Here is an 11,764-nt window from a genome sequence, read left to right on the forward strand (position 1 = left end):
GAGCTCTGTGTAGACCTGGTTCAGAAGGGTTGGACTTCCTGCTTTAGCGATTCCCTCAAACACACACTGGAACTTTTTCTTCAAATCAAATCTATGTTTTTGTTGATAAACTGGTGGAGGAAGTGCTAATGACACAAAAACAAAAATCAGGAAGGGAACAAAATACTCTTATGTAGATTATTTGAATAAATGTGATTCTATCTCTTCAGACATCAGTAAATGTCTGATTTATCCATCAGGTCAAATCTTTGTAGAAATCCTCTTACTGCTCTGCAGACGGTCAGCCAGCTCCTCCTGCTTCATCCTCCTCAGGAAGTTCAGTGTGATCTTCATCAGTGCCTCTCTGTTGCTCCTCCTCTGCTCTTCATCATCACCTCTCAACACCTCATCATCCTCTCTCTGACTCTCTGAGCATTCTGGGTAATCTGGACTCAGAACCTTCTGGACCTTCTTCAGCTCATTCTTCACAAAAGTGACAATGTTGTCCTCCAGCAGCTGGAACAGAATAATATTATGAAGGAAACATCAGACTGAAATCATGGAGCCAAACATCAGATTCATGTTGAACAGACTGACAGTCCTCTGGTCTACAAAGTGCAGCCGAGAGATGACTGTGAACAGAACTCATGGAAAAGCAGTTGTTCATGTTCAGACCATAAATATGAAGTCCAGATGTGTTTGATGCTGCTGGGCAGACGGACCACTGGGAACTTCTGAGCTCTGCTGGTCCACACTGGGGAGGAACCAGGAAAATTATCCAGCATTTTTCAGAAAGCAAATCACCAAGAGTTTCACAGTAAAATTCTTAAAGCAGAAAAACAACACACCAAGTGAACTCATTACAAAGTTTAAAAGAAGAAGGTGAAGTTAAAAATTGAAGACCAGTTACGTCAGAATCACCCAGTAGACATTTTTAAAAGTAGGTTTTGAAATGGGACTTCAAAATGCCCACACTCTCCTCAGAACTGATGCTGGAGCATCTTTTAACCAAATAAATGTTATTACAAAATATGTTTTCAAGGGCAACACAGCTGAAACTTTATCAAGTTAACTCTTTCACCTCATTTCTATCCTGTAACTCTGTAGAGTTGGTAGATAACGTTCATTATAAAATTTCAGACATTCTTGATTCCATTAAAGTGAAGTTTGTGTCTTCACTTGGAGTCAAAGTGAAGACACTTTGAGGATGTTTCCATGGAGATTGCTTCCACTTTAATGGAATCAACTAGTAAGAAATGTGAAGTCATGTCGAAATGCTGAGCAAAAATGGTGCAAAACTTTGCTCTAGGGTCACTAGAGAGACTGCAATGCTATCATTCAACACTAAAACTTTCAAGACAATTATTTTTTTGCTGAAATTATTAACAAGAACATCAATAATAATCTTGCCTTGTTTGCCACAGTTGGTAGATTTACAAATTCTCATGTGACTATCATCTGAGCTCCACTCTCCCAGAGTCTACATTAAATTTTATAACTTTTTACAGAGAAGATTTGAAAAATTATAGTTCATCTGAACATCCACATAAAATCCAGTACCAATGCTAAGCACAAAGATAAAAAACATAGAGAAAAGATTTTCATTCTGTGGCTGATGATGACAGACATGAAGATCGGCCAAAGCTGAGATTTTATGTTATAGTTTAACTTCTAGGTTATGTATATTGTGTTGTAACATATTGGTCATCTAAGAATAAAAATGGTCATATTAGTATTGTAACTATATACTTATTAGGGATGCACATTATTGGATTATTGACAGATAACTGACAAGCCAATATGTTTCAAATCATTTGGCCGATAGCAGAAACGTATGAAAATAGAAATGTGAGAAAAAGAGCTGAGCTCACATTAAGCACGCTGAAATAAGAACATTTCAGACTGGCTCGATTTACACAGATACAGTAATAAGATACAACTCACCTCTGTGATGGTGGAGATCCAGAAGATTTAAATAGAAGAGGGGAATCCTTGGAACAGTTGCTCTTAAAGGACACACAGCTGGGTTCTGGTTCATAATAAAACCTGACAGAAAAAACTATTAAAACCCATTCTGCTGAGTTTTACTTTAAAATTAATTTTTGGTATGATTAAAAGTAAAATAAAATTTTGAGAGTCAGAAGAGTAATCCTTCTTTATAGGAAGAATAATGGTGAACTCATGTTGGTCATCAAGATCCAGGAAATGTGTTGGAAGTTGGCGAGTTTTTCCAGATGTGTCCTGCTGGAACACAGAGGTCTAACCAACAGGCTGGTGTCATTCAACTGCTTCTGCAACATTTATATGGTGTTTGGAAGAACACAGCGATACTATGCTGAGCTGCTTCTGTTCAGTCTGGAAGAAGCACCAGCAGCTTCATCTGTTTTGGTCTGATAGTGTGTGAATGCTGTGTGAAAAGGGCTGTGGACAGCTAGAGCTAGTGATCTCACCTTTGACCTTTGCTCTGGCTCTCATCTTCCCCACACAGAGTGGTTTTAGAGGGAAGGTCTCCCTCCTCTCTGTCCTCACACTGATCCATGCTGCTGAATTCACATCAGCTCACACACACCTGCCTTCACCTGCAGAGGAAACACACATCATTCATCACTAACCAACAAGCTGGTGTCCCTCAGCTGCTTCTGTAACATTAACTTGGTGTTTGGAAGAACACACTGATGCCATGCTGAGCTGCTTCTGTTCAGTCTGGATGAAGCTGGACGAACCTGCCATCAGCCCCTGTGCTTCTACTATCAGACCACTAGATGGAGTTATGGAGCAACATTTCCAGTCACTGATTCACTCTGAGTAAACAGGAGATATGTATTTCACAATCATCAACTCTAGAAATGAATTATCTATTCCATCAAAGCTGAGAAATTTAATAATCTGATAAATCAAACACATTTTAAGAGCAATGCGTTTTGGGTTTTTTCAAAGATCAGTTCACAGGAAGCAGCAGGAAGCTGTTGAGTCTCATATTAATGGTGGAGAACAGAATTTGATTCTAGCAAATAAAAGACATGAAGCAGTTTGTTCCTAGGAGAAAAAGCAACATTAGCTCAGCATCATGTTGCTTGATTTCAGGTCACCAATAATCCAATCCATTGGTCTTCAAACAGTGGAAATAAATCTTTGTGTTGAAGTGAAGGTTCTCTAAACATCAGAGCACAGACAAACAGGAAAGCTTCTGAAGACAAAGTTCAAATAGGGAAAAAAAAAGCAAACTTACAAGTTGTTCAAATGGTCCAAAGAGTTGAAGAGAAATAACAACAGAATGAGACCCAACAGAATCACAGTAGAACTGGACTGGTTTCTATTTGAATGTGATGAGATCAAACTGCAATAGAAACAAAGAGACACTTCTGCTCCTGTACTGGTGATGTTGCAGTTTTGGTTCCTTTCTGGTTGATGTGGTTGAGGAACAAAGGAAATGATCATTCCTGATCAGAAGCTTCATCCTCTACAGTTTATTAAATAAATGAACAAAAACAGAACAACATACAATCTACTGTGCTTAAAGAAGGCTACGGCCTGAGGAACTGTAAATGGGCAAGAGCCGTTCTGATTGTGGCTGTCACAGTCAAGTGTGCCTGTAGGATACTATCAGACTACTGGACCTAACCCACAAGAACACAACCACATCTTTAACGCGCATCATGTGCGTGTCACACAAAGCCATTACCGGCCACATGCGCAGAATGAGTATGACTCACAAGAACAGCAGATCTAATCCGCTTTTTTCTGCAGACCAGATTTAAGTTCATCTTGACAAACTACAGCAAGGTGATCTAAATTAACACAAAAAGTTAAATCAGGAAAGAAAGAAAAAAACTTAATACTATTTAAATAAATGTGATTCTATCTCTTCAGACATCAGTAAATGTCTGATTTATCCATCAGGTTAAATCTTTGTAGAAATCCTCTTACTGCTCTGCAGACAGTCAGCCAGATTCTCCTGCTTCATCCTCCTCAGGAAGTTCAGTGTGATCTTCATCAGTGCCTCTCTGCTGTTCCTCCTCTGCTCTTCATCCTCACCTTCCACCATCTCTTTGGTTATTTTTTAATGATTCTCTTCATTTACCAACCAAACCTTTGTTCTTAAAGGAACAGAAGCAAATTTTAGAATGATCCACAAATGAACATGTTCTCCAAACATCAGAGAAACAAAGTTCCTGAAGACAAAGTTTAAGCAGGAAGCAAAGCAAACTCACAGTTTGTTCAAACTGTCCAAAGAGTTGAAGAAGAACATCTGAATAACAGACTCTCAATTGATCTGCTTCTTGGAAGGAGGTGGAACCTTCCCTGTGATGGAGGTGGGACAGGTAGGTGGGCAGGACAACACGAGTAGCATGTGTTCCTGGAAGCTGCATGATTCCAAGTTTCTAATGAGGTGTCCTCTGACATGGCTTTGACTGTCATTAGTGGAGAAAACAAAGAAAAGAGAAGAAAGGACTGGGAAAAAGTCTCACTGGTATAAAGTCCATCAGCCACCATATCAGAACAGAATCCAGTTTCTAAAGGTTCTGAAACCGATCTGCTAAAATGTGGTTCTGAGTGGGACCAGTGCATTCTCCATGCTGACAGTGCATATCTGTGTCCTGAAGGATCCAGTTATTTACGGGACATCTTCACCCTACAGCTGATTCTGGAGTTTAACAGGAAGTGAGGCATGCCAGCAGCTCCAAGTAAAGCTGAGAGCAGATTCATTCAGATCATGTCCATGGATATCCTGCTGGATGCACACTGACCCTAACCCTATCCATAACCCTAAAAGCTGAAGTTTTTTTTCTGAGATCCATGGGAAAAATATTCAGCTGTACATATTAAAAAGAAACGCAGACTGAATGTTGAGATTTTTATGAAAAAATAACACATTATTATCTGCAGATATATGCCAATTTTACTAGAAAACAATATTATTGTAATTTTTATCCATTACTACCACATAACTAAGAAATTTTCTGCTAAAAAAAATAGAATATTAGTAAAACAAATCAAATTTATGTGATGTAAAATTGTTTGAGAAAACTCATTCTTGTACGTTGTAGTTAGTTCCCCACCAGGCCACTAGATGGCGGACGCGCGCAGCCGGATGGCTGGGTGTGCTAAAGACGCTGAGCTGCAGTCATCACTGACTCACTCCATCATCATCGGCTTTAACTGGAGTAAATATTTACTGCGATTAAAATACATCGATTCCAACCAGATCAAAGTCACATTTACTGACCGGTTTAACTCTTCTGCACCTAAATAACAGCGTTTTTTCTCCAAGCGGTAGGTCTTTGTTCATACTTGAATCATTTATTAGTTGTAAACATACAAATGGAGGAAAAAAGAAGGAGTTAGCGGATAAACAGCGTGTTACCTGCATCTTACGTTTAGAAATTGATCAAAATGGTAACATTTTTGCTCTGTATTAGTCTGGGGCTGTAATGTGAGGAGCATTTTTTATTCCTTTTGCGTTTCTTTCTGCTTTTACTGCGCAACATTTGCGTAAATTAGATTTGCCCCCTGTTGGTCTGTTCTGCCTCCCACCACAGCTCCTCCCTGCAGGATGATTCTCAGACAGCATGATCTGGAAATCATTTCTGAAGCCTTTATTGAACAAATGTATAAGCAAAAACAAATTTACATTTTCATCTGACGTTATAATATTAGCTTTAGTTTTGACACATTTAAAGAAAGGCATGTTCATTTTGATCATTTTTAATTCAATCAGCTTTATTACATTTGTTTTTTAGTCAAAAACAGGATCAACAAACATGTTCTACACCTGTGGTCCCAACGAAGCCATGGTGGTGTCAGGTAACAAGCCCATCTGTCTCTGCATGGATAGCCACTACTTGTACTAGAAATTCAATTGTTTATGGGTCTTGTCAGGGAAATGTTTTATTGTTTATTTGTTGTAATTGAATAAAAAGCTTTGTGAAGCCACTTCTTTGTTAAAGTACAAATATCAGAGAACCTGATACATAAGAAATAAAATGTGTGGATGACATAGACCTGTAGTTACATATATGTCCATGTCTGATCTGTAATGATTGCTCTGTCTGGTCTTTTCCTCTCAGGTTTCTGTCGTTCTCCTCCGGTGATGATCGCTGGAGGCCGAGTGTTTGTCTTCCCGTGCATTCAACAGATACAGAGGTAAAGAAACAACTTAGCATTATTACTGCAACTTTAATTTTTGTAAAAAAAAAACAAAGAAACAAAATAAACATTTATTTTTGCTAAACAAAATCAAAAAGACAAATTCTTTATTTTAAGTTGTACTTTATTTAGTTCATGTTTTATTTTTATTTATACCATTATACATAAATTATTCTCTATTTTAACTGTTATTTTCAGTGCTTTTTAAATTAGGATGTAAGCAGACACTACTCGCGTCTACCAGTTGACATTCAGCTCCTGTCCATTAATCTCAGTCCGTAGAACCATAAGAATCAATTTAAATTTTCAGAGTAGCAGCTGGTTTTCACTTCCTGCTGCTCAGTGTTTGTAGCATCGTCTGACAGAAACAAGCCGGAAATAAACCCCATTAATGGGCTCCATTAGAACCATTTCTCCTCTACGCCTCTGTCTGCTCTGCAGGATTTCTCTGAACACTCTGACTCTGAATGTGAAGAGCGATAAGGTCTACACCCGCCATGGGGTTCCCATCTCTGTTACCGGCATCGCTCAGGTCAGTCTGTTAGCTTCAAACAGCTCCATGTTGTTTTACTCTGGTTAAACAAAAATAAAAATCTTACTTAAAGGTAGCTTTTGTGAATCACTGGAAAGGTAATTTAAATGCTTTAAAGAGTTTAATGTATTTGTATCTAGTAGAAGGGTTTGTGATATGAGACTTTTGTCAAAGCATTTTCATATATATTTAATGTTGTTTATTTATAGCAGTGATAATGGTGGATTATTGTTTCCATCTGAATGTTACAGCCAACTACTTTTTCTGAGGCCACTTGTGCCTAAAAAGTTTTTAAAAGTTAGATTTGAAATTGGAAGTGGTGTTTGACCAAATCCTGTTTCTCTTGAAATCTATCATAATCTCCTTTATTTAGTTCACGTATAAGATTATTGTTGCCTCCATAACACAAAGTGGTCCAGCAACTCCACTTAATCTGAAGTTTGAGGTGTACAGAGTGAAACTGAGTGGTCAGAGAACAGTCCCCTGTGGTCCTGGTCTGCTAACCACCTGGTCAGGAGATTCTCCTCCTGCAGTGATAAATATGCCTCTGTTCCCTGCAGATGAAGATCCAGGGCCAGAACAAGCAGATGCTGGCTGCAGCCTGCCAGATGTTCATGGGGAAGTCTGAGGCTGAAATCGCTCACATCGCCCTGGAGACGCTGGAGGGACACCAGCGGGCCATCATCGCCCACCTGACTGTAGAGGTATGGAAACCCTCACCCTGTCTTAAGAGATTCTGGCTTTCATTTTAGCTTTTCTGATGCTGATGTCACTCTGTAAAGGATGCTTCTATGATCTGCTGTTTTTAGGAGATCTACAAGGACAGGAAGAAGTTCTCAGAGCAGGTTTTTAAGGTGGCCTCCTCCGATCTGGTCAACATGGGGATCAGCGTGGTCAGCTACACTCTCAAGGATGTCCACGATGATCAGGTTTCTAACTACAGTTCCATACAGAAAAGGATGAATCAGGGGAAGTCCAGATGTAATCAGTGTTTTCTCCGCTGCTGTTGGTCCTCAGGATTATCTGCACTCGCTGGGAAAAGCTCGAACCGCCCAGGTCCAGAAGGACGCTCGCATCGGAGAGGCTCTGAACAAGAGAGACGCAGTGATCAGGGTCAGACGTGTCATACATCTGGAAACCCCGTCCATCATGCCTGCAAATGGCCTTTTTTTAAAAGCCTTTACACTCCAGTTAACAATTAATTGATTACTAAACTAGCTGACAGTTGTCTCAATAATCAATTCATCATGATTAATCCGTTTCATCCCTAATTCTGACTCCTCATTTCTGCTCCTCTCCTCAGGAAGCCCACGCTATGCAGGAGAAAATCTCGGCTCAGTACAGGAACGAGATCGACATGGCGAAGGCCCAACGCGACTACGAGCTGAAGAAGGCAGCCTACGACATGGAAGTCAACACCAAGAAGGCGGAGTCAGAGATGGCTTTTCAGCTGCAGGTACGCAGCTGATGTGTGTCACATTGAAACCGGTGGTATGGTTCACTGCGTACGGACGGACTGACGTTGTTTTTCTGGTTCCCAGGTTGCAAAGACGAAGCAGCGCATTGAGGAGGAGAAGATGCAGGTCCAGGTGGTGGAGCGCGCTCAGCAGATCATGCTGCAGGAGCAGGAGATCACCCGCAGGGAGAAGGAGCTGGAGGCCAAGGTGAAGAAACCGGCCGAGGCCGAGCGGTACCGCCTGGAGAAACTGGCTGAGGCGCAGCGGTACGATGGAGTTTTACTCTGACACTCTATTAACTGTCACAATAAATTAAAATTATTATCATTATATAAAATTTATGACAATAAATGATAAATAATATGGTAAATGTCCATCCCTAGTCTGAATTAGCCTCTCTGACTGTTTCTTTCATTGTCTCTGCAGAATGAAGATGATCATGGAGGCAGAGGCTGAAGCTGAGTCTATCAGGGTGAGTCAGTCTAGACAGGAACGGGGAAATCGAGCTGTGAAGGTGCAGATTCTCATCAGATAAATATCCACTGCCTCCCTCTTTCCTTTCCAAGTAAACTTATAAAACCTGAGGCTCCACCTGGAAAACCAAATCCCAGTTTTAGAGCCTTTGTTTGGTTTGTCCAATAAAATATATTTCTGAAATCTGCAAAGTGTCTTTCAGCTTTCAGAAATAGATGAAGATGAGTTGAAACACAGCAATGAATATGTTTTGTACAAATAAATTGTTTGACTGGTTTTTCTTCCTAATCTATATGTTAATCATGTTTTCTGTTAACTTCTGTACCAGTAAGCCTTTCATGTTGACCTGTCCAGGTTAAAGGTGAGGCTGAGGCGTTTGCGGTGGAGGCCAAAGGTCGCGCTGAGGCGGAGCAGATGGCGAAGAAGGCCGAAGCCTTCAGGGAGTACAAGGATGGAGCCATGGTGGACATGCTGCTGGAGAAACTGCCTCTGGTGAGAGACGTGTTGACACTTATTCTGTTATTTTTACCTAAATTTAATTGCAGTTCAGGTCACATGTGAATTTGTGTTTTTTTAAGATGCTCTTTTTATCATTTAAATAAGAAAATTATTATAGAAAAGCATATTCAGAGAGATAAAAAAAAAAAACTACTTCTAAACTGCTATTCAGGGTCACTAATTTCTTCCCATTTTTATTTTGCATGTTGGAACTTTGATAAGCTTAGAAACTGTTTAAAAGTTTTATTTTAAAATGTTGTGACTTCTCCTCTCCACCAGATGGCAGAAGAGATCAGCAGGCCTCTGTGTGAAGCCAACAAAGTGACCATGGTGTCCAGTGGAGGAGGAGAGGTGGGTGCAGCCAAGCTGTCAGGGGAGGTTCTGGAGATCATGACCCGCCTCCCTGAAGCCGTGGAGAAGCTGACCGGAGTCAACATCTCTCAGGTAACCCACTCACCTGGAAGCTTCTTCTTCTGTGTTTCTGTGGATCCAAGGAGGTCTAACAGGCTTTTAACCTGTTGTTTTCTTCCAGGTGACTTCTCGAACAGGCTGAAGGGAATCAGACCAATGAGCTTCTTGATATATCTGTTCTCCGTCTGTCTTGATTCCCTCCATCGTATCGTCTGCTTCCTCACCTTTGACCCTCTGTGTCACTGTTTCCCTCCGTTGGCTTGTTATTGATGTTGTTCATTATCTGAGTTAAATATTTAGACTCCTGGTATCACAGTTATAGCAAAAGTTTTGAAGTACCTTTCACTTCTTCATATCTTGTTTCCAAGGTGCCAGACCTTTTTGTGGTCTTTCAAGCTGTTTCTAGCAGCATAATTAGCTTTATTTTGTGTTTTTAAATAATGTTTTCATACGTTTAAGGCTGTCAAATTGTTGTTTTTATTTTAATTTTTTCACTTATGCACTAAAAAAAACTTTATTTGTTTAACAAAATGGTGCAATGTTCAAAATGACTAAAACAAATTATTTGCTAATAACCCCTGGATTATTTATTGTTCAGAATTAAGTAGCCAAAAAAATGAAAAACTTTTAGTTATTGGACTGAAAATGAATGTTAGAGTCCGTTTGTCTGGAAATAAAACCCACAGAAATGAAAGGTAACTCAAACTTTTGCGCATAATTGTTTTACTGCTTTAATTTCACATAAATATTGTTACTGTGTGTCTTACTATATATATAGTTACTGTGTGTCTTACTATATATATATATATATATATATATATATATATATATATATATATATATATTTTTTTTTTTTTTTTCCCCCCATCCAAATATGCAGGCTTTATTGTCTTCAGTCTCACACTACTTACTGTAATACTGATAGATTTAATGCATCTTATTAATTTTAGAAATGTTTCCCTGATAGATTAAACATACTCAACGTGTAGCTAATTTTAAAAAAATGATTTTTGTACATCTTCTGCCTGCTGTTTGTGCTTTCATGCCATGCCTCCCTCTGTGTTTACCTCCAACATCTCTGACACTGCCAGTGTCCGCTGCCTTGCTGCCAAACCTCAAGTGCATCTTAGCATGACGTTAACTGCTAACACCATTACATTAATATTTTTCATAACCTGTTTCTGACAGTCTGACAATGATATTTTTACACATTTTAGTTTTTTAAAGAGCATAAACTATTTAAAAATAACAGGTAATATATAAACTAAGATAAAGTTTGTTATGCTTATGTTTTTTGTGTTTTCTGCACTTCAGTTGTTTAATTTTCAAGCATGATTACTTAGGAGAGATTTGCTTAAAGCGAACCAGTAATTGCACTGAAAACATGCTGTCCTCAGAGCACTTCTGAAAATGAAACACAAACCATTGCAAATTACATGAAGCATGATTTTTAGACTCTGGATTGTGGTTGAAGTGCATCAATTAAACAGGTTAATTTTTTACTTGACAATCTCAAGCTTTCAGCAGGTCTCAGGTTTGACAGAGTCTAAGGCTAACAGGGTGGGTTCCTATTGGGATTTTTTGGTAAATTTCTATAGCATCTTTCAAACAGTTGAATTCTGGAGAAAAATATGACATTTTAGAAGATAAAATACTACTTGGGGATTATAAAATTAACTGTATTTTAAAGTAGTAGAGATCTGAATCCCAGACTCTGAACAACAGGAGGAAATATCTGCTAAATCTGGTCCAGATGTGACACAACTTTATGAGGATTGGTAGTCTTGATTGGTTCCTTTAATGATTCTGTAATTTACACTATATTTAATAGTTTTTTCAGGACGGTTGCATGCATATTTTTAAAAATACCTTCAAATTCGAAAATACTTTATTTACCCTAATGGGGGGAATTACATCTTATTGTTTTAACTTCTCTATATCTAGAAAACACTGATGTTCACGTTGAATCACCACTTTAATCACAACAAAATATCCTAACATGCCTTAAATCATAAACCTGTCTCTCTGCCAGCCTCTACCTCAAGTATTGGACCGGTTGCATGAAACACTTCATTGGTTTATGATTTCAATGCTTCACAGGTGAGCTTAACCTGCGAAGATGCTTCTAGCCATTTTACAGTATTTATTTGTATTTGTGTCATTTATGTATCATTTATAGAGCTGTAGGTAAAACGTATTCCAAGTGTTGCTGCCTCTTCTCTTTCCCCTCTGACCCTGCTGCTTCTTTAGTTGTGTATAAACTCTG

At 39.0% G+C, this 11,764-nt stretch overlaps 2 protein-coding genes across 2 annotated transcripts in view; one reads left to right on the forward strand and one right to left on the reverse strand.

Moving 5' to 3' along the window:
• The window catches only part of LOC106935093 (NACHT, LRR and PYD domains-containing protein 3-like), a gene marked incomplete at its 3' end in the record, with an annotated part of 17,536 nt that extends 13,285 nt beyond the window's left edge, over window positions 1-4,251 (reverse strand). The window contains exons 1-6 of the mRNA XM_015015388.1: window positions 4,191-4,251; window positions 2,430-2,558; window positions 1,924-2,025; window positions 655-733; window positions 267-495; window positions 5-125 (exon numbers count right to left, since the gene is read on the reverse strand). Coding sequence (XP_014870874.1) covers window positions 5-125; window positions 267-495; window positions 655-733; window positions 1,924-2,025; window positions 2,430-2,518 — 620 coding nt within the window. The remainder of the gene's footprint in view (window positions 1-4; window positions 126-266; window positions 496-654; window positions 734-1,923; window positions 2,026-2,429; window positions 2,559-4,190) is intronic.
• An 819-nt stretch (window positions 4,252-5,070) lies between these two features.
• On the forward strand, window positions 5,071-9,797 carry flot1a (flotillin 1a). Its single transcript, XM_015015400.1, has 13 exons — window positions 5,071-5,253; window positions 5,721-5,784; window positions 6,048-6,123; window positions 6,568-6,658; window positions 7,219-7,362; window positions 7,468-7,587; window positions 7,676-7,771; window positions 7,962-8,114; window positions 8,200-8,381; window positions 8,542-8,587; window positions 8,944-9,081; window positions 9,367-9,531; window positions 9,620-9,797. Exons 2-13 carry the CDS (start codon window positions 5,742-5,744, stop codon window positions 9,638-9,640), a joined length of 1,275 nt encoding a protein of 424 aa, XP_014870886.1. The 5' UTR covers window positions 5,071-5,253; window positions 5,721-5,741; the 3' UTR covers window positions 9,641-9,797.
• The last annotated feature ends 1,967 nt before the right edge of the window (window positions 9,798-11,764 follow it).

The sequence above is a fragment of the Poecilia latipinna genome, unplaced genomic scaffold (genome assembly GCF_001443285.1).
Source record: "Poecilia latipinna isolate Pla-1442-1.1 unplaced genomic scaffold, P_latipinna-1.0 Scaffold1908, whole genome shotgun sequence".
NCBI lineage: Eukaryota > Metazoa > Chordata > Actinopteri > Cyprinodontiformes > Poeciliidae > Poecilia > Poecilia latipinna.